The sequence below is a fragment of the Delphinapterus leucas genome, chromosome 8 (assembly GCF_059928025.1).
Source record: "Delphinapterus leucas isolate spDelLeu-1000000601 "Yukka" chromosome 8, BTC_Dleu_Yukka2, whole genome shotgun sequence".
In the NCBI taxonomy this organism is placed as follows: domain Eukaryota; kingdom Metazoa; phylum Chordata; class Mammalia; order Artiodactyla; family Monodontidae; genus Delphinapterus; species Delphinapterus leucas.
The window spans coordinates 35,142,875-35,166,082 of NC_143136.1; the positions used below are offsets into that span (position 1 = coordinate 35,142,875).

The 23,208-nt window shown below is 39.5% G+C and overlaps 1 protein-coding gene across 2 annotated transcripts in view; it reads right to left on the reverse strand.

The window, feature by feature from the left end:
• Positions 1-8,557: 8,557 nt before the first annotated feature.
• The window catches only part of SGO2 (shugoshin 2), a 30,091-nt gene continuing 15,440 nt past the window's right edge, over positions 8,558-23,208 (reverse strand). For both annotated transcript variants that reach the window (XM_022567367.3, XM_089916535.1), the window contains 4 exons: positions 22,256-22,464; positions 17,358-20,546; positions 15,751-15,901; positions 8,558-10,378 (listed from right to left, as the gene is read on the reverse strand). In XM_022567367.3, coding sequence (XP_022423075.2) covers positions 10,363-10,378; positions 15,751-15,901; positions 17,358-20,546; positions 22,256-22,464 — 3,565 coding nt within the window. In that variant the 3' untranslated portion in view covers positions 8,558-10,362. The remainder of the gene's footprint in view (positions 10,379-15,750; positions 15,902-17,357; positions 20,547-22,255; positions 22,465-23,208) is intronic.

Here is a 23,208-nt window from a genome sequence, read left to right on the forward strand (position 1 = left end):
AGATCTGTGCCCTAGAGGAATGTGCAATATGGTAACAGACAAGTGATTATGTGTGTGTGTGTGTGTGTGTGTGTGTGTGTGTACATACTAGAATACAAGGAAAACTGTGGGACGTCCCCAGGCATCCCTAACTAAATTGGTCCTCAAATGGAACTCTTTATTTCCCAAACTTACTTCTTCCTTTCTTTTCCCTAACTTGTTTAATAGCCTTACCATCTGCTAGGTCACCTAAGCTTAAAAAACCGCGCTATCTGCGACATTTTCTTTCCTTCAATCCACCACAGTAAGCATCACCAAGTCCTGCCATTTAAACTTCCAAAACGATTCTCTAAACACCCTTCACTTATACTGTCACTCCCTGAAATCCACCCTTATTACCTCCAGCCTGAACAATGATAACAGTTGCCTAACAGGTCTCCTGCCTCCATTCCGGGCACCTGCAATGCCCCCCCTCTATACCACCACTGGAGCAACCTCTCTAAAATCCAAGTCTGATCATGTCCTGTATCTGCCTAAATCCAACACTGGCTCCTGGATGCCAAACTGCTCTGCTGGGAATTCCTGAATCACTCAGGGTGCTTGTTAAAATGAAACCCCTATCGAATCAGGATTTCTGGGAGAGGGAACCAGAAAATGTGCATCTTTAATGAATATACTGAGTGGGTCTTAGGTGAATTTCTAGTCAAGAGCTCCTGGAACACAAGAAGAAATTCAAACTCCTTAGCATAGCCTACAAGGCCTCTTTGAGAAACTTTCCATCATTTGTCATTCAACCCATGCATCTTGAACTCTGGTCACATGGGAGAACTGGCTGGTCCCAGCAGTGCAGGGACTTTTACCCTTAACTACATTTGCTTATAGGATTCCCTCTGTCCTGAAAGTCCTCCCTCTTTTCTCTACTTAGCAGAATTTTGTTTGCCACTCAAAGCCCTGCTCAAGTGTTCTCTCCTGTGGGATTTGCTGCCATTTAATATATCCTTCCCACTCTCTGCTCCAAGAAACAGTCCTCCTCTGTGCTCCCATGGTCAACATCTACACATCTTTCACAGAACGTGTTACTCTGCAGCATAATTAGTTGTTTATGTATAAGCCTCTCTTGATCCTGAGAGAAACCACCTTCCATTATTCTTTATGTCAAACACTGAACTAGGTGCTGGGGATATATGACAAGGACATAATAAATGTTAATTAATCTAAATGAATAACTTGATATGTACAATTTGCTATGACAACACTAAGAAAGGAGGGATGATTTCTCACAGGCTGGGACTTATAAACAGAAGAAAAGAAAGAAAAACAGAAGAACCAGTAATGGTGGCACAAACTACTGATTGTCTACCTCAGCATGCTTTCTCCATTTCTTCCTTCCTGCTGCCTGTAATAAAGATGACGTGGCTAGAATGCCAGCAACCATTTTAGACCATAAGGCAACACATTAACGGCAACAGGGGAAAAAAAAGAAAAGAAACTTGGGTCTCAGATGACACCAAGAAGCTTCTAGACCAGCTCTGCAATGTCTATCCCCAGATACAGTATCCTTTATGTAAAAGTAAACATGAATTATATCTTTTTTGAACTACTTAGTTTTGAATTTGTGCCATTTGCAGGTGAAACTAATTCTAATTCATACATATGATGATGAATCCTCAGAAGCCCAATTTTAATGGAGAGACAGGATCTGGGTAATAAAGAGCACTTTAGGCTTGAGAGAGATTTGTATTTTCATAAGGAATTAATGGAAGAGCAGGCCTTGCTTGCTTGGGTATTTGTTCCCGGAGATGTCTCAAGAGATCGGACTTTGGCTCAAAGTGCCCCTGGCTTGAAATGTGTTTACTTTTCTTGATTTGGTGGATGGCACATTTGGAGGAGGGAAGTGGGGCAGGGATCTGGCATGTACCCTGTCCCGGCAGGTCTTGGAGTGAAACAGGGAGGTCAGGACTCAGATGGTAGCTGGCAGGGGGTGGGGAGGGAGGGAGGGAATGAGGAACAGAGTTATTCTCACTGACTCTGGTTGGGAGAAATGATGCCAGCTCTCAGCTCAGGGTCATTGCATGTTTTTGTCTCAGTAAAGCCTTGCATGTTGCAAGGGTGGCATGTGTCCCTCTGTATTTCCACTGGCCCTTTGGGAGATAAGTTCACATTGCACAAGGTTGACAAATCACTTTCCTCTGTGCAGGGCTTGTGACTAGTGCATGAAGGGGGCCTTGCCGGATACAAGACAGAGGCAGAAAGAAGAAAGAGAAAGAGATCAGGAGGAGAGAGAAAGGGGTAAAAGAACAGAAAATAAGGAAAGCTGAGAGGAAGAAGACAGAAGACGTGTGTATTGTGGGACATGGCGAGGAGAGAAAGACGGAAAGAGGCCTGAGGGGACAACCAATGAGGACACTTGCTCAAGGCCCCAGAGCTGCTGAGCGTTAGAGCAGACAGCACAGGACTCACATCCACGCCTAACCATTTCCAAAGCCCACACCTTTGATCTCTACACCTCACTGCTTCATAAAACGAGTTGCTACGGTTCCTGAGATGTGTTGAGAGTGGCATCTAGGATGTAACTTATTCCTGGGCTCTGCCTCCCGCAAACTCCATGTTAACTGAGTCACCTGCTTTGGAGGCTGCTGGTGAAGCGAGTAAGATTTCAGAAATCTCTCTGCAGCTCGATCTCTGACCAACCTGCATGGCCTTAGCCCCTGCCCAACGACACCTTTTGGTGACCTGGGGGGATTCTGCAAAAAACCCAGACTGGAGGCCAATCACATCACCCAGAGTCTCCTAACTGGCTTCAAAGCTTCCTTTCAAGGGCAGGATTTTAATCCCAGAGGTTATGTTTGACTTCAAGACCCCCTCTCCTGGTGGCTTTCTTCTCTCACTTTTCTCGACATCCACTCGCCCTCTGAACCAGAGACTTTATTCTAATTCTATCCATGTGGCAATCAGGCTTGCTTGCTGGGATTGAAGCACACACCTAACAGAATTTGGAAGGGAGGGGCAGGAAAGGGAAGGGGTGACATAATCTCTTTTAACAGGGTAATTGCAAAAACTAAATCAATATTTCTAGCCTGCACTTTCCAAATGATCACAGGACTTTTGGCTCATAAATAAAACAAGCCCATAGATAAGAACCAGCTTATCTATTTTTAAAAATCAACAGAGCACGAGTTTCCCTGGTGGCGCAGTGGTTGAGAGTCCGCCTGCCGATGCAGGGGACGCGGGTTCGTGCCCCGGTCTGGGAAGATCCCACATGCCACGAAGCAGCTGGGCCCGTGAGCCATGGCTGCTGAGCCTGCGTGTCCGGAGCCTGTGCTCCGCAACGGGAGAGGCAACAACAGTGAGAGGCCCGTGTACCGCAAAAAAAAAAAAAAAATCAACAGAGCACAAACTATTATTAGCCATTCTGTTACAAGTTCCACTACAGTTTGTTTGGGAGCAGGGGAGGGAGGAGGGGGAGAAGAAGCTAGACTCAAACACCTGTTTCCTCCTTTAACCAAAACCCTTACCATCTCCTCCAAAGCCCCTGGCCACATCTCCAGCCCCACCGGCCTCCTCGCTAACCCCCCCGAGCATGAAGAAATCCTCGTGTCTGAGGATCTTTGCACCTCCGCTCCCTCGGTCTGGAATGCTTTTCCCTCAGACGTCTGTTCCTCACTTCATACTGGCCACCACTCAAATGTCAGCCTCTCAGAAAGTCTTAAACATCCATCCCGCCTGAAGAACCAGCTCTCGCCACTCTCCGGCCCCTCACTCTGCTTTATTTTTTATCCTGGCATTTATCACTGCCTGGCTTGATACATTTCTATTTATTTATATGCTTGTCTTCTGTCTCCCCAGCACAACATAAACTCCGTGCAGACAGGGACTTGGTCATTTCTGTTGTGTCCCCTGAGGGCACTGGAACACTGGCATATAGCAGGCCCTTAAATAAACGGATTAAAAACTCACCATCACTCTTTGTGAAGTAGGCAGTATTATCTCTCTTTAACAGAGGAACTGAGGCTAGGTTAGGTTGTCTCCATAAGAACTGGAGCTGGAAATGAATACTTGTTTGTCCAAATATAAAGGCCAGAGCTGTGTCTACTATACCATTCAGTTATGCAAAAGAAAAAAAAAACGACATCACGCGATCACTTCAAACCCAACTCCCATCTGCCATCCTCGCCCTTATCATGGTTCACGCTCATAGCAGTCCTGCGAGGGGGTCCTAACGGCCCCCAACACAGTTCAGGAAAAACAAGCTCATTTTACCCAGGGTGGAATCCAGGCAGCAGGAACAGAGGAAGATTTTATAGGGCCTAGAACTTGCACAGTTTGGGGGAGGGAGTCCTCTTTAAGAAAAATAATACAAAATCCAAATGCGAAACTAGGCTCAGGGCTTTAGAAGAGGCCTCACAAGTGAGAGGCCCTGATGCTTGACCTTCCTTAGCTTTCTGGTGAGTCCCTGTGCCAGTCAGGGAAAGTCGGCCTATCCCGGCCCAGAAGCAGGGATCACAGGGCGGCTCTGAAGGCGCCGGCGTGTGGAAAGGCCGCTATCACAGCCCTTGCTCCTTTGTCTGCTCTTAAGGAAGCCCTTTAACACTCCTGCCTCAGTTTCCCCCTTGCAAAGTGGCGGCAATATGCTGGGACAACATGAAGAGTGAGCAATCTATGGTCACGTCCGTGGGAGTGTTTTAAAGGATTCCCCGGGCGCTTTGCTGCCTCCAAACATCGGACAATCGCTGGAACTGCCCCAGAGGATCTGCAGAGCCAGCACGGCTTCTGAGAGGGCAGCTGCCGCGCCAGCAGTGGACCCACTAAGGGCCTTCGAGTCCCCAGAGGAGGGTGTCGGCTCAGTGCTGCCAGGAACTAGCTGTGACTTTGGAAACGATGGGAGTGAGAGGTCTCAATGAATTCATCTCTGTGGTCCTGTCCTGACTCCAAGCCGCTCTCTGCTCATCCAAACACACCCAAGAGCTGAGGCCTAATGAAAGACGTTCCCGTTTGGGGATGGGTCTTACGGAGGGAAGATTTGGGAGTGCTGACTCTGCCGAACAAGGACAGTCATTTCTCTTCCTGTTTATGGGGTGGGGTGCGGTTGATACCGTGCGTCTTGGAAGGAGAGGAGAAAGGAACATGAGGAAGGCGGAACCCAAAGATCCAGGCAGTCCCTTAAGACGCATCCTTTCCCTGCCCCGACGCGCAGGCAAACCCGCGTGCAGCCCAGGGCCCGGCGCGTGAGCAGCGCTCCAGCACCGGGGAGGCCCGGCGGGACCGGCCGGGCAGCCCCGGGGCGCGCTCACCTTGCGGCCGTTCACATAGAAGAGCAGCTCGGTCGTCCCGTCCATGGTGGCGTCCCGCGGTCCCACCGCGCAGGCCCGCGGTCCGAGGATCCCGAGGAAGAGTCGCCAGCACCTGTGACCCGACACGACGACGCAGACCTGGCTGCAGAGTCCTAAAGTCCAGCCACCGCCGAGGGATAAAGTCCCAATTAAGATCCAAAGTGCGGTGAGCGCCCGGCCAGGGAAGCTCTCCCCCCGGATATCAGGACGTCACCGCCGCGCTCCCTCCGGCCTGAGACCATTGGCTGAGACCCTCGTTCCCTCGCCTGCGGCGGTGGGCGTCTGCGCCCCACTCCCCCGCCTCTTAGCAGGTAGGGCGGGTCCTGTGACTCTCTACGGTCTCTTACATTAGTACATATTTTAATGGCTTTCCAGCTAGATTTGAAGTCCGGGAACAGTAGGGTTTTTTTTTGTACCTTTCCTGCCACCACGCCTGCCTCATCCTGTACTTTTAACAGTTGATAAACAATCACATTCATTCCAGCTTTGCAGGAAAGAAACTTAAGGACAATGGATGGTTTTACAACTTTACCTCACAGTTTTACAAACAATTATTCCAGTTTTTTATATCAAGAGCTACCTTGATATAAACTATCTTTTTTAAGTTTTATCGTTATTCAGTTTATCCAGTGAATCACTATAAAGTTTATCTGATGAGTGTTAATAGTGATGTAAAACATCTCGAAAAACTTTTTAAAAATAAAACTTGGAAAATACTGAAAAGCATAAAAAGAAGTCACCTGTGTCCACAACTTAGAACTTACCACTGTTAACTTTCTGGGTCTGTTTTTACATTTTTGAAATCTGCACTATAACAAAAGCTCAAATGGACTCACACTCTTTTCCAGACTTCTCTTAACATACCTAGAACATTTGCCATCTCATTTATGTAAACGTATACGTTATTGTGAAAATTTCTAAAATTTGTACATAAAAGAGTACAACTAGCATCCCCATACACCTGACTCACTGAGCTTTAAAAATTCGCAACATTTTGCCACACTCCCATGTCTCTTCTGGAGTATTTTAAAGCCAATGTCAAGCACATTATTTTACCCCTAAATACTTCAGTATACATTAAAATTTTTGTTCTTACAAAGGAAAATGCCATTATCAAATATAACAAAATGAGTATTTTAATACCTTCAAATTTCCCAGTGTCTTAAAAAATGTCTTTTTACATTTGATTTCTACTTGATGTACGTCCTTGTCGTCTCTTCAGTCTTTTTAAATCTAGAATAGTCTCCTCATCCCCTCCTCCTTTCTAAAGCTATCAACACTCTGAAGAAGAAACCTAGGTCAGTTGTCCTACAGAATGAACCACATTTTGAATATGACTGTTTGCTTCTCCCTGGTGTTCTTTGTTCCTCCATGCTACTGACTTCTTGTACCCTGCTTACGGATCTAAAGCCTTGATTTAATTCAGGTTCAATTTTTTTTAACCATCTTGGGTTTTACAATTGTATCTCTTTTCGCTTATGCCAAAAATCTTGGTTCTAAAACTTCAACATAATTGCTTTATCTTGTCCTTAGATCGATTTCAAAACAACCACATCAATACTATGGCCGCAATAAGGTTAGTGAATAAAAGTTTAAGATTTCTTTACAGTTCTTTTATTCTTAGAGTATACCCTAATAAAGATACACATTTATAATTCTAAGGTCAGTTATCTCTGTGTTTGTCACCATCTTGATAGTTTTCATTTTCACTTGTTTTTCAAGTTAGCTGCTCCCTATTGCTACTTATGTTGTTCCTTTTTTGTTGTTGTTATTACAAACCATACCATGGTGAAATTTTTGTATTCTTTTCAAGAGAATTTTTGGTATAGTTTCCTAAAAGTGGGATTGCTGCGTCAAATGATTTTATACGCATATGTATTGAATAATTTTGCTAGATATTGTCAAAACCTTTTCTATAAATGTTGTATCATTTTGCATTTCCTCCAGCAATGAACAGGAACCTTCCCGGGGAAAAAAGGAAGAGGCTGGGATTATTAGAACTTGGAAACTTAAGAGGAGACCTCTGAGGGGAGAGCATTGCTCAGCTGCCGTTAATACCTCAGGATGTAGGAAAAGGGCTTCCGGGGGTCAGCGGGCACTCAGATTTCACATGACTTTCCATCTCCTTCTATCGTCCCCTATTGACAGAAGCTTCAAAGTCAGCTAGCAAAGAAGAAACGTGACTTGCAGAGTTCTGGCATCACACGGCAAAGTATAGAGAGATGGGCTTAGAGTTGAGACAAGAGCTGGCACACATTAAAAAGTGGGGTTTATTCCACGAGAGCAAGAATTTGTTTCAGGATCAACAAATTAATGAATATAGTTCACTATGTGAATATATCAAAGGAGGATAATCATATCTCTCTTTTGTGCTGATTCACATTAAGCTATTATGCTTTGACTTCAAATCCACACTTCTCTACTCCACTTTAAGGCTAAGCCTTGGCAAACCACATTTCTCCTTTGCCAGGTTCCCTTCCAGTCTCTGGCGATAGGTGATAGAGGGGAACTGGAAGGATGGAGGAGAGAGACATTTGCTGTTCCTGTTTGCTTCCTGTTCCTGTCAGGGTCACCACAGAGTGGTTCATGCGGCGGGAACAACTGACTTCAGCAGCCACAGCTGGCTCCAATTCGCAGCTTTTCCACATTATCGGACCAGTCTTGTGTAGCCCTTCAGGGAAACAGCACCAACCAGTTGCACACCCTCCCCCTAGAGTCCTCTAAGCCTTTAAAGTCTTCCTGAAAGTCTTCCTCTAAGCCTTTAAGTTTCAATACTTCCATCCTTTTCTCTGTGTTCCCTCAGCCTCAGAGATGGTGGGTGCTTCCCATAGTTACTTCCTCTATGATACTCCCCTAGTCCCTTTTGCCTTTTCAGTTCTTGTTCAATTCTCTAGAATATGGTTAACAATTTATATCTGTGGGGTTTTTTTTGTGGTACACGGGCCCCCCACTGCTGTGGCCTCTCCCATTGCGGAGCACAGGCTCCGGATGTGCAGGCTCAGCGGCCATGGCTCACGGGCCCAGCCACTCCGCGGCATGTGGGATCTTCCTGGACCGGGGCACGAACCCGCGTCCCCTGCATCGGCAGGCGGACTCTCAACCACTGCGCCACCAGGGAAGCCCAGTATATCTGTGGTTTTTATCTCTTGGCTGGACCCTAACTAATAGTCTCCATCAGCGCCAAAAGTCACTTGACAAAATTCAACATTCATTCATAATTTTTTTAAAAAGCACTCAATAAAATAATAATCAGTAGATAATAGTTTAATGTGATTATAAACATACATAACCAGCTCAAACCACAGCATCTTACTTAATGGGATAAAACCAGAGGCATTCCCATGAAAATCATGAACAAGACAAGGATACCCACTATTGTCACTGCTATTTAACATTTAACACAAGGTAGCAGCCATGCAATTAGACAAGAGAAAGCAACAAGAGGCATTAAGAATTGGGGAGAAAAAGGGAGTAAAGATAGCTTGGTTTTCAGGAGATAGATTTAGAAAATACTGCAAACAATAACAGAGTTTATTTCCCATTTATATTACCAGGAAAAAAGAGAGAATGCCTAGGCATCAAGAAATGTGGAAAACATCCATGAGGGAAACTTTGAAACTCCCACAAAGTCTCTATAATTTAGAGGATGGTAGTGGGGCATCAAAAGAAACACAGACAAGTAAAGGGAACAGAAAATTGAGAAATAAATTTAAGTGTACATGGAAATACAACATTGAAAAAGGTGGCACTTCAAATCAGTAGTGGAAAACACGGACTTTTTAATTAATGGGGAATCATTTGGAAAAAGGTCAAAATTGCATTCCTGTCTCACACCATGAAACAAAATCCATATGAATCAGAAATTTAAATGTAAAAACAAAATGAAACCATGGGTAAATGTCTTTATAATATGGGAATAGGAAATTTGTTTCTTGCTGTGACCAAATTCCGCCAACAATAAAAGAAAAGGTTTATAAGTGTGATACATACAATGAAAAATAATTTGCATGGGAACAGAAAAAAAGAAAAGACAAACCTCATGGAAAAGAGAAAAAAATAGAACTAAACAATAGGAAACATAATACCAGAGAATGACTCTAGGAGGTCTGAAGCCTTAAAGTAATAGGAGTACAGGAAAGGAACAGACTGTCAGGATGCCAAGCTCTTAACCACTGTGTAAACTGTTCCTTTAATAAAGCCTCTAGCCTCCATTCAGCCAACACTGTTGATAATGAGTAAGTTCTGTGGGACTCTGTAGTCCTACAGCAGTTTCTCGAAGTTTGGTCCTAGGACAATCTGCCCCAGAATTATCTGCGGTGTTTGTTAAAAATGCAGATTTCTGGGCCCACCCTTTTCGTTGTCGGATATTGTCTAAGAAAACTTTTCCATATAGGCAGAATAGAATTTGACTAGTCATCTGAATACAGTAAGCTATGTTCATTAATCTCAGATAGGAATAGGATTTACTACTTAAAGTTATAAAAACCAAATTCAAAAGAGCCTGAGAGGTTAACCCCTCAGCCAACCCCTCATCAGATTACATATAATGGAAGTAATACAGAAGCTGCAATTGAAGAAGTAATCTTGAAAGTTGAAGAACAAAGGGTGAAAGACAACTAGCCAGGACAGAAGGTGACTTTTAAAATCTTACAGGTGTTCACATTTACTGAATGGTTTTAAAAACAAAACAAAACAAGATAGCTTGGTGTACAACAAGGTAACCAATACAAAAGTATTTATAATACATTTTATTTGGTTAAAAGGCTAATAGCTATTGTTTACTTAAAGGTTGTTTGGTTGAAAGGAGCTTAAATGAGCAGGAAGATGTTATAGGATGACCAAAATAATTTTAAAAGGTTAGTATTACAAAATAGTTATTTTATGCATATTATCTATACATAAGAATAAACACTCCATGAAAAGGCAGAAAATGAAAAAGAAAAAAAAACCCAAAACTTTTTGTCATACGTTTCATCTTCTTGATCTTAGTTATATCCTTGTTTTGACTTGTTATGGTTTGAGAATTCAGAAAAACCAGAATGTATAAATTCACTCATCTTCTCATCTTCCTGCAAAGTAGAAAAAAAAGGAAGATTAACAATAATAACAACCTAAAGCTAATGCTTTTGCTGCAAAGTATGGAGAGGAAAATTGCTGCATCATACCAGTAGAAAGCAGTTTCCTCAAACCACAAAGCTTCGTCACATATTTAAAATACTCTATGATAATGGGAATTATAAATAAGGTTTAAGAGAAATTAATCAACATAGATTTTACACATTTCATGATTTACTATATATTTCCTTTTTATTAATGAACTTTAGCATACATATAAGAATATATAAAAATGTACAATTTTTTTTTTTTTTTTTTGGTATGCGGGCCTCTCACCGTTGTGGCCTCTCTGGTTGCGGAGCACAGGCTCTGGACGCGCAGGCTCAGCAGCCATGGCTCATGGGCCCAGCCGCTCCGCGGCATGTGGCATCTTCCTGGATCGGGGCACGAACCCATGTCCCCTGCATCGGCAGGTGGACTCTCAACCACTGCGCCACCAGGGATGCCCAAAATGTACAATTTAAAAACTCAAATAAATGCTGATACACCTACACCCAGGTTAAAAAATAAACTCTTACCACACCTCACAAGCCTCCAGTGTGCCCCTTTCCAGTGTGCTCCTTTTTGTGAGACGAGATCACAGTTCTCTCATCTCCCGAGAAGAAACCACCATTTTGAATTGAGTTCATCAATCCCTTGTTGAATAGTAGCAGAAACAGTGGGCATTCTTGCCTTGTTCCTAATTTAAATGGAAATACCTCCATTGTCTCCTCATTAAACAAGATACTGCCTTTAGGATTAAGGTATGTATATACAATTTATCATTATAAGAAAGTATCCCTCAATGTCTATCGAGTGTTTTAATCATGAGTGACTGTTGAATTTCGTCAAAGGCTTTTTTCAGCATCTATGAAAGAATCATATGCTTTAGTTTCTTAGGTTTATTAATATGGTATATGAGGATAGGTTTTCTAATACTGAACCAACATTGCATTCCTGGAATAAACCTTACTCAGTCATGGTATATGTTTTTCATAGCATGGTGTGGATATGCTTTTGTAATTGTGCCATGAACACTTGAGAGGAATATGTATTCTCTCTTATCAGAGTGTGGAGTTTGATATGTATACATAAGATTTACCCTATTCATTATGTTGTTTAGACCTTCCATCTCCTTACTTATTTTTTGCCCACTTTATTTGTTTTATACTGAGTATATTAAAACTTATTAGTGTGTTCCTATCTGTTTCCATGTATCTCCTGTAGTTTTTGCTTCATAAAAGTAGTTGTTCTGCTATTTGGTACATAAATATCATAACTATTACATACTCTTTGTGGATTAGGGCTTTTACTATTTAAAATGTCCCCTTTTGTTATATCCAGTACTTTGGGACTTAAGAGATAAAGACTTTAAAAAATATATTTGTATTACCTTCCTGGTAACTCCTGCGACTCCTACTCTCAATGCCTGTGATGACCACTCCATAATATACTGTAAGCAGTTTCCATCAGGATTTATCTTCAGTGGGGGCCTATCAAAAGCTGTGATGTACCTGCCGCATGCCATTCCCAGTCCAAAAGGAAAAAAACAGCAGCTGGATTGTTATTACTCTTAGTTTATACTAATGTACATTGTGATATTTGCTTTTAAAAATTTTGCCAGCTGGGCTTCCCTGGTGGCGCAGTGGTTGAGAGTCCGCCTGCCGATGCAGGGCACATGGGTTCGTGCCCCGGTCCGGGAAGATCCCACATGCTGCGGAGCGGCTGGGCCCGTGAGCCATGGCCACTGAGCCTGCGCGTCCGGAGCCTGTGCTCCGCAATGGGAGAGGCCACAACAGTGAGAGGCCCGCGAGTCGCAAAAAAAAAATTTTGCCAACTAAACTGATTACCAGATAATCTGCATGCCCAGAAGATCCAAACTAAAATAGAATACTATTTCATTACAGCATTTTGCTATATTTAGTTTAGAATAGGTAGCTCTTTTAAAAGAATTAATTATTATTCAGCAGTAAAAAGGAATGAGAAAAGTCTCTACAAATTGATATGGAGTGATTTCCAGAACATACTGTTAAATGATAAGCAGCAAAGCCCAAAAAAGTAGTTAAGTATGCTACCTTTATGTAAGAAAAAGGGTGATATACATATATCTGCTCATTTGTGCAAAAGAAACACAGGGGCAATAAACCAGAAACTAAAGGAACTGATTATCCACAGGAGGTGGTGAAAATAGGATAGAAAGGAGGGGTAATGGGAATGGGGTAGCAGGAATGAAAGTAGTTAACACTTCTCTGCATATACCACTTTGTATAGCTCTGACTTGTACAACCCAAGAAATGACTCACATACTCCAAAAGTAAATGACTAAACCTACCAAGATGTGGGAGAAGAAAATGGAATACAAACAATAACAAATGAATAACATAATTATGTTGAAGGTGGGTGGTAAGAAAAGAACTAACCTAAGACAAAAAGAACTGTACCTAAATGTTATGATCTAGTTAGTACGTTTCTCATAGGGATATGGGTCAGCAATTCTGAAACTACTTTATGTGTATGCTAGAATTGAACAAACAAATAAATAAATAAATATGTCATAGATAATGAGAGCCAGGCTACTTACCAATAGAGGAAGAAATTACAAATAAGCAAAGCTAAAATGAACCCTGTGATGTTGAACAGGAATCAGAGGTATCAGTCTAAACTCAAGGTTTTCACTATACACACAGACAGATAAATATAAAAGTATGCATATTCATGGATTAGTATAATACATACATTTCCTAGCTCTGTCTGTTGATGGGGCCTAATATCAATTGTCCCTGTGGTAGAGAGACTCTGTGGAGGACCCCGCCACGATCCCTGCCTACTGGTGTTCATGCCCTTGTATAATACCCTTTCCTTGAGTATGGACAGGAGCTGTGACTTGCATCTGACCAACAGAAATGGCAACGGTGATGGGGTGTCTCCCTTTTGAGTATATGTTTCATTATATAGCACTCCATCTTGCCAGAGGATTTGCTCTAGAGACTCTCTCTGGTTTTGAAGTAAGTGGCCATGTTGGGAGGCCCATGGGGCAAGGAGCTAATGGTGGTCTCTAGGAGCTGAGGATAGCCTCCAGCCAACAGCAAAAAAGCTGGGGCCCTCTGTCCTATAACCACAAGGAAATGAATTCTGCCAACAATCTGTGTGACCTTGGAGGCGGATTTTCCCCCACGAGAGCCTCTGGACGAGAATCAGCCTGGATGACACTGTGATTACAGGTTTGTGAGACACTAAGCAGAGTACCCAACTTAGCTGACTAAGTGCAGATTCCTGGTCCACAGAAACCAAAAGAAAATAAATGTGTGTTGTTTTAAGCCACCAGGTTTATGATAATATTGTTATGCAACAACAGATAATACAACACAACATAAGCAGTGAGAATACCTAGTGCCCAGATCTTGTATTGTACCAATGCTAATTTTCTAGCTTTGATAATTGTAGTATAGGTATGTAAGATGTTAGAATTGGGAAAAGCTGGGTAAGGAACATATGAGAAACCTCTTACTATTTTTACAACTTTTTGGTAAGTATAAAATTAGTTCAAAATAAAAAGTTTAACTTACAACTCAATAGGAAAAAGATAACCCAACTGAAAAAAGGGCAAAGGATCTGAATAGACATTTCTCCAAAGAAGATATAAAAATGGCCAATAAGCACATGAAAAGATGCTCAACATCATTAGTCATTAGGGAACTGAAAACCAAAACCATAATAAGATACCACTTCACACTCACTAGTATGGCTAGAATCATCAAAAAGTCAAATAATAACAAGTGTGCTGGTGAGGATATAGAGAAATCAGGACCCAACAGAGTCCCACTGTTGGTGGGACTATAAGATGGTACGGCAGCTTTGGAAAACTGTCTAGCAGTTCCTCAAACGATTAAACATAGCTAACATATGACTCAGCAGTTCCACGACTAGGCAAATACCCAAGAGAAATGAAAACGTATGTACACAAAAAAACTCACAAATGTTTATAGGAGCATTATTTATAATACCAAAAGGTGGAAACAACTAAATGATCATCAAAAGATAAACGGATAAAATGTGGTGTATATATACAATAGAATATTTTACTTAGTCATAAAAAGGAATGAAATACTACTCATTCATGCTACAACAGGGATGAACCTTGAAAACATTATGCTAAGTGAAAGAAGCCAGTCACAAAGACCACATATTATATGATTTCATTCATATGAAATGTCTGAAGAGGATGTCTATAGAGACAGAAAGTAGGTGATGGGTTGGTTGTCTAGGGCTGGGAGATACAGGAGTGACAGCTAAAGGGCATGGGGTTTCTTTTTGAAATGAAGAAACGTCCTTAAATTGACTGTGGTGACGGTGTGCGTATCTGTGAATCTACTAAAACCCACTGAATTGTACAATTTAAATGGGTGAAACATACGATATGTGAACTATAGCTCAATAAAGCTGTTTTTTAAAAAAGCCCTTGGTTAACTGGCTTCTCTTGCACCCTCTCTTGCATTGCTGCCACCTGCTGGTTATTGTTTTAAAATACCTGTCAAAAACGATCAATGTCTTTAATTTTACAGAAGCAAACACTGAAACAAATGCAAAGAGAAAATTTGAGGATATTTCTCTCTATCCTTTTGGAAATACCATCCCAAATATGATCAGGTTCTCTGAAATAGCAACTTCATTTATCCTTGTAAAAATAAGATTCTGAATAAAACATACGTAAAAGGCATTTGGACATTTTTTGAGATAATCAAGGAAATGTGAATTGGGATTTGCTATTAGATGACAGTGAGGAATTATTGATAATTTTGTTAGTTGTGGTCATTGTTGTCCAGTTTTGTTAAGTTTTTATATTCTAGAGATATATACAGAAGTGTTTTAGGAATTAAATGACTCAATATTAGGGATTTGCTTTAAAGATACAACAACAAAAAACAGATAGTGGAAGTAAATATGGCAAAATATTGATAACTTTCAAAGCTGAGGGATGGATAAATGGTGGGGGGAGTACTATTCCCTCTTTGGGGGTATATGTTTGAGGTTTAAAAAAAAAAGAAAAAGGACTATTATTCTTTGAGACCAAAGGACATATAAACACTCTGAATCAATAAATGGGGGTAACAAATAATGAGGTTTGCAAATTATAGGCAACAAAAAAACACTTTTAAGCCTGTTCAAAGAATAAAAGAAGACATTTCTTCAAATCTTACCCAGATCATACTGTGGTTGTTACATGTCAACAATACATGCTTCACTGATACTCAGAAGTGTTCAAATACTAATTCAGGCAGGAATCTTTTTGAAAGCACGTATTTTACAGTACTGCACTGAAATCGCTTTTATGTCATTGAATACTCACCCTTTGAGACTTGGCTCTTTTAAAGAGAGAGGAGTACACCTTCTTCTTCGGCTTGACAGCTCCGAAGATAGATCTTCTAACTTGTTTTCAGATTTAGCAGTGTTATTTGAAACAAAACTGGTATTTGTCAAGTCCTGTAGCATTCTAACACCTGAAAAGAGTATTGTTTTCAAAAATATTTTTAACAGTATATATAGAGATATGGAACTACACATAGGATATTTACTGGTTTGTAAATTATTGGTAGCAAATTTTTAAACTTAATAATCAAGTTATAACTTTAAATTTTACGAAAGTAGCACTGAAATTATCTGTAAATCAGTTTTTTTCTAGCAATAATGAGAGGAAAAGAGACCTACCATTTAAGACAAACTAGCAAAGTAGTAGCCTGCAATATTTTTATTCTGAAATCACATTTAGGCTGACAGAAATTCTTCATGAATTCAACTCTAGTCACCGAATCACGCAAATTACTGCACATTCATTCAACATTTGTCATCGACTGCTCAAGCTATGAAAGGCACCGTGAGGAACAGAGATGAAAGACGGCTCACCAGTCTCTAAAATGTCCTGCAACTCTAGACCCTGGCACTTCTTTTGCGTCAGTATTCCCTTTACATGAAGTCTTATCCATAAAAATCCTAGTGTTCTACATACATACATTGAGATGTTAGGCTCCCAGTAGAAAACTTTAATTGATATGGGAATGTCTAATGTTGCAAAATTGCTAATAACAAAAGAATGTCAATGTTAAGGGGAAAAAGTGAGGTGAGTAATGTTATATATAGTATGATTTCAAGTATGTATTTTAAAATGCATAGATTCAAGCCTGCATGCATATGCCAAAATATTGACTGTAGTTCTTCTGGGTGATTGTTTTTTCTACTATTTTCTGATTCTCTACTTTCAATTTTCTGCAATGAGTGAGTATTATTTTAATAACTGGGGAAAATAAGAAATAAACACTAAAGGTAAAAATCCTACCCATGCTTTAGGGCTTAAAATGCTATCTATTTGATGATGCCTCTGCAGATTCCTCTAGCCAAAATTATTCCCCGTCATTACATCCCTTAACATGTGTGGTTTTATTAAAGCATTTGCCATATTTAAACACTGTACCTGTTACTTTTCCATACATGTACTCTGAGGAAAGGGAGTTGGTATTATTTTTTAATCTTCTAAAATACCTAGAATAAGTTTTGATCATATTAAATATATGCTATTGGAGAGAGTCCCAACCTTAAGAAATTTGCAATTGTCTTTGGTAAAATCAAACCAGGGCAATTCATTATTATATACATTTAAAATAGCCAATTTCCTTCAAAAATATGAAAAATGAAATTATCTGCCTAATGTCATTATCAGACAACTTTGTGCTAAAGGCCAAATACATTTTTTAGTGTATAAATGTCCAAGCCACTCTCACTGTTATCTTCTCAAAGTATTAAACTTTCTTTAAATTCCTCCATATTGCTTCTACAGATCGGGCTACACAATTATACATTGTTTTAAAATTCCATAAAAATGTTATAACAGGAAAGGCTTTACTGGTTAAATGAAAAAATATATAGAATTTTGAAACTTGATCACTTCAGGTATGGACATACCTATTTCTGATCTTTGTGTTCTTTGGCTGACTTTAAAATTCATCTTTTTCATCTTCTCATGCACATCATCACTTATTTGAAAGACGGGTGAGCTCTCCAGAGCAAAATTTTCTTTCAGGTTTTTACTAGAAGAAATACTCAAAGGTTTTGAACCCTCAGGAACACTGTTAAAGGAAGAATCTTGTCTGTTAGGTGAACATATCTGAGATAAAGATTTCAACATTTTTGTGTGAAAGTCTGGCTTAATTTTGACAATTTCCTCATTTTCCAATTTTTTTTCCTTAACAGCACATTCAGATTCAACTGATATTCCCTGAATGGTGTCAGATATTATCTCCATTAGTTCATGACTATCTGGAGAAGGATCTACGAAGGTCTTCCTTTTCTTTGATTTGGATGTCATTTTATTTATTTTTTTGACCTGGCACTCTCCTTCCTTTGTCACTTCCATGAAGGGGATATCTCTCTTTTTATTCAGCGTTGTAGTGCTTTGCTTTGGATTCTTATGTAGTTCCATTTGGTTTCCAGGGTCAGAATCTGTCTCATCAGTAGTGTGTTTTAAACCTAGTTCTAAGGAGACAGACGTCTGTGAAGAACCTGTTAAGTGCAAAATAGGTTTGTTGTTACCTTTTGCCAAAATGTTCTTTGCCTTGCCTGATGATTCTTCCCCATGCTTTTTAACTGGTTTGTAAGGATTTGAAATTTGACCACAATTTTCTTTTTCATTACTGCTGATTTCCATACAGTATCCACTAATACCTTGGCCTTCAAGCCTTTGTTTAGATTTATTTATTTTAAAATTAAGATCTTTTGTATAGCTTTCTTGGCCATGCACATCTTTATCATTATCCTCATATATTTGGTACATTTCAGAAATTCTTTCTGTCTTCCGATTTACTTTCTGCCTAAGCTTATTTATTTTTGATTCATTCTGCTGAGCGGGTTGCTTATCAGTGACAGGCTTTTTCAAATCCAACATATTCTGGGTCTTATATAAACTTCTATTATTTTTGGTGGGAAGATAAATCGTTTGAAATTCATTTGTGACTTCTAGGTTTTCAGAAATGGTTTCTTTATCCTTTGGGGTTAGGGAGAAGAAGGCACCTTTTACTGTGTCATGTATACCTTTGTCGTTAAATTCATTTTTTTGGTTCATTTCCAAAATTATTTCTGTCTTCCGACTTACTTTCTGCCTGAGACTCTCATTTATTTTTGATTCATTTTGCTTCCCAGTATCAGTAGCATGCTTTTTCACACCTAAAAGGTTTTGAGTCTCATAATCACATGGATTCCTATTACCTCTGAGGGAAGGATCAGCTATCTGAAACTCATTTGCATCTTCTAGGTTTTCAGGGATGATTTCTTTATCTTTCTGAGTTAGATAAAATAAGTTACCTTTTTCTGGGTCATGCATTCCTTTGTCATGATTCTTATATATTTGGTTGATATCAGAAATGATTTCTGTCTTCCGACATACCTTTTGCCTAAGCTTCTTATCTATTTTTGATTCATTTTGACAGGCAGGTTGTATATCATAAACATACTTTTTCACCCCCAAAACATTTTGAGTGTCATAATCATATAGGTTTCTACTATCTTTGGAAGCAAGAGCAGGTGTTTGAAACGCACTTGTGCCTTCTAGGTTTTCAGAGATAACTTCTTTATCCTGGGTTAGGAAGAAAGAGTTACCCTTTTCTGGGCAATACCCACTTCTGTTATTATCTAAAAGATTCACTTCGGAAATTATTTCTGTCTTCCGATTTACTTTCTGCCTAACATTCTTATTAATTTTTGTTTCATTCTGCTGAACAGGGTACACGTCGGTGATCTGCTTTTGCAGACCCAATACATTCTGGGTCTCACAATCACACAGGTTTCCATTATTGCTAGTGGAAACACCAGATTTTTGAAAGTCATTTGAAACTTCTAGGTTTCCAGAGATGATTTCTTTATCCTCTCGGGTTTGGAAGGAAAAGTTACCTTTTTCTGGGCCTTGCACATCTTTGGCATTATCCCCAAGTATTTGGTTCATTTCAGAAATTATTTCTGTCTTCCGATTTATTTTCTGCCTAAGCCTCTTATTTATTTTTGGTTCATTTTGCTGAGTGGGTTGCCTATCAGTGACGTGCTTTTTCAAATCTAACATATTTTGGGTCTCATAATCACATAACTTTTCATTATCTTTGCTGGAAAGATAAACTGTTTGAAATTCACTTGTGACTCCTAGGTTTTCAGAGGTGGTTTCTTTAACCTTTTGGTTTGGGAATAAGTTATCTTTTTCTAACGGATGAATCACAAATGTCTGTCTAGAAGTTTTACTTTTCTTATAAGCTAGAGAACTAGGACCCATATCAAATTTACTGTCCTGCTCGAATTTATCTGAACTTTGGGAGAAAGAGTATATTTCCTCTTGATCATCTGTTACATGAATTATTTTCCTCTTTTTGTTATACTGTGTACTTGGTCTGTCATCCTGATCAAAGCCATTGTGAAGGGTTATTTTCTTCGGCATGTTCAACTGAGTCAGCTGTTCAGTACTGAAAATAAAATTTGGTTCTTCTGAATCCTCTTTGCCATCCAGGACAACAGATCTTCTTTCCGGTCCATTTTTGATCTTGTCCTCAATATTCACATCTGAACTATTTTTAAATTGTCTCTTTGATCTTTCTCTCTTTTTTTCAGAGCTTGGATCTTTCACTTTTCTGAAAGTTTTCATTCCACAATCATTTGGTTTTTTATTATCTCTTTTATTTTTAGTGCCTGTTGAAACTGTAACAATTTTGCTTACTTCACTAGCAGTTAAATCCATGTCACCATCATACACAGTTTTTTGCAATTGAAAGTCATCATTACCCTGAACTGGATTCAGGCCCTCTGCAGTAGGTTCACTTGCAGACTCAGATGAGGCAGGAAGGCACATTATGTTTCTTTGCATTTTAATATTTGCTTCGTTAGTACAATCTTTTATTTCATTATTCCAATTTAATATTGGACTTGAAATCTGTTGTTGATCCAAATCTGTTACACAGGGAGTGTCTGCAGGATTATTTGATTCCGAAGATGATACACGTTTTTTCCTTTTAGTCACATTACTAGGAGATGACTTCTTTCTGTGGCTCATTGACTGGGCAGTTTTCATCTCACTCATTAGAGAACTCCTGGAACTTTGGTCTGAGTGGGAATGGCTTTCTATAAAATAAAGGGAAACAAAATTCAGAAATAAGTAGTAACAAGGAATTTATTACTTTAAACAAATGAGATTAGGAATCAAACTGTTTCAGAGAAAGGATTTCTGACAATGTGTTCTGTTCAGATACTAATATTATGAAGAATCTATGCTGATAAAAAATAAAGTAGGGGACTTCCCTGGTGGTCCAGTGGTTAAGAATCTGCCTTTCAATGCAGGGGATGAGAGTTCAATCCCTGGTCAGAGAACTAAGATCCCACATGCCGTGGAGCAAATAACCCCGCACGCTGCAACTACTGAGCAAGTGGGCCACAACTAGAGAGCCCACGTGCTGCCAACTACAGAGCCCACATGCCACAACTACACAGCCCACACGCTCTGGAGCCTGTGTGCCACAACTAGAGAGAAGCCCGCGTGCCACAGCAGAGGATCCCACATGTCACAATGAAGATCCCGCATGCCACAACTAAGGCCCGACACAGCCAAAAATAAAAAAATATTTAACAAATAAATAAAGTAGAAATGAATGGAGTAGTCATAAGTCACATTTTACATTTCTATCTACAAAAAATATATACTGGGAATTCACTCTGCCTTGGCCTCAGCAGTAGAGTGGAGAATAGCCAACAATAGAGCCATTAACATTAACATATGTTTCTAAGTGAGAGGAATCTGGGAAATGAACCCAAGTAACAGTGATAACTCTGATAAGGATTACTATCAAAATGTTATCAGCAGGTAGCTAAAGTTTATAAAAATTACATACACACAGTCATATACCTTTTAGAAAGGAAAAATAATTCAAACTCCAAATTCAATATAGTTATGGTTCCATATCCCAATCTGAAATTCTATGTCAAATATATAAACCAGACTACACCACAGGATTATTATTTTAAAATACCATATAATTAAAATTTAAGTGTCATCATTTTTTCTTGCTCAACCATCACCTAGGCTCAAGTTCTTGCTTTATCACCAATTGGTTATGATCTTGAAAAAGTCACTACACGTATCTAGAACCTCAATTTTTATATCTCTGAAAAAGAGAAGATATAACTAAATAATATATCATGTCTTTCAATTCATAAGCTAAGATACCAAGAAAAGCTCTTTAGGCCAGCTCACTTCTAAATACTGTTTCCAGAGTAGTAGTATTAGGCCACTGTAGACCTGACATTTGTTGGCATATTTACTTTTTTTTGGCTGCACTGGGTCTTCGTTGCTGCGCGTGGGCCTTCTCTAGTTGTGGTGAGTGGGGGCTACTCTTCATTGCGGTGCATGGGTTTCTCATGGCAGTGGCTTCTCTAATTGTGGAGCACAGGCTCTAGGCACACAGGCTTCAGTAGCTGTGGCACACAGGCTCAGTAGTTGTGGCTCACGGGCTCTAGAGCGCAGGCTCAGCAGTTGTGGCGCATGGGCTTAGTTGCTCCATGGCATGTGGGATCTTCCTGGACCAGGGACTGAACCCATGTCCCCTGCATTGGCAGGCAGATTCTTAACCACTGTACCACCAGGGAAGTCCTGGCATATTTACCTTTAAACTAATTTTTTCACCAGAAATTTTAAATAGTAGAAGTTAGGAAATCTGTAACATAAGAAGTCTAACTTATTAACTGTTTATACATGATGGCCCCCAAGAAGAAAATCCAATGAATGTTAACTATTTAATACTGACACTCAAAATGAATTAACAAAAAAAAAATCTCACCTTTGGGAAGTATATCAACAATAGAAGAAATGTGTTTGGAATCATTTACACCACAAACATTCTGATCATTTTCTTTAAGAAATAACAATTCCAAGTTATGCTGAGTTGATACCAAAGAGGGGCTATCAGGTGATGTCTTTGACATGATATTGTCACACTGCTTTTTTTCTTTATCTTCATCATCATCATCATTTGAAGTTAATGGAACCCTAAGAGCAAGTAAGAATGAATGAGGAATTTTGTATTTTACAAAAATTATTTAGAAAATTACATGGATAGTTCTTTCTATATTCCATTTATTTAAGATCCAACCACAAACCCACCCTGATACCATTTTGTGTTCAATGAAGGCAATGATACCATTTTGTGTTCAATGAAGGTAGGAAATAGGTAGTTTCTAATAGTACAGAGGAGTGAAACAGGAATGCTTCTTATCCCCTTATCTCCAGTGACTCCAAAAGGAGATAAATGATATAATCACTGGTTGAGCTATTAGGACAATAAAATTAATGAAATGAATAAAGTTCAAACATACTTAAAAATATTCGTGTATAATAGTTATAATTTTCCTGTAATTAACTCTATGGAAAACCCAAAACTCTTCCTCTGGTTTCAAACAAGTACAACTTGTATGTAAACTTTTGTGTGTAATAAAGTCTGCTATGTTTCCAAAAGGTATCCATGTAAACTAAAGCCATATTCCTAGAGTAGTTAAATCTATGGGGGGAAAAAGAAATCTATGGAAATAGACAAAATGACCTTTTTGAATTCAAAGAAGAAAGAGTAATATGCTCCAATGATAAGGATTTTGCTTTGTATGCCAAACAAATCATAGATATTTAAAAATTATTGATAATGATAAAAATAAATACTAGAAAATATTTGTTAAAAATTTAAAGGCACCTATCAGTAGAATAGCCATTGGGAAGAAATGTCTATACCACTTGAAGAAA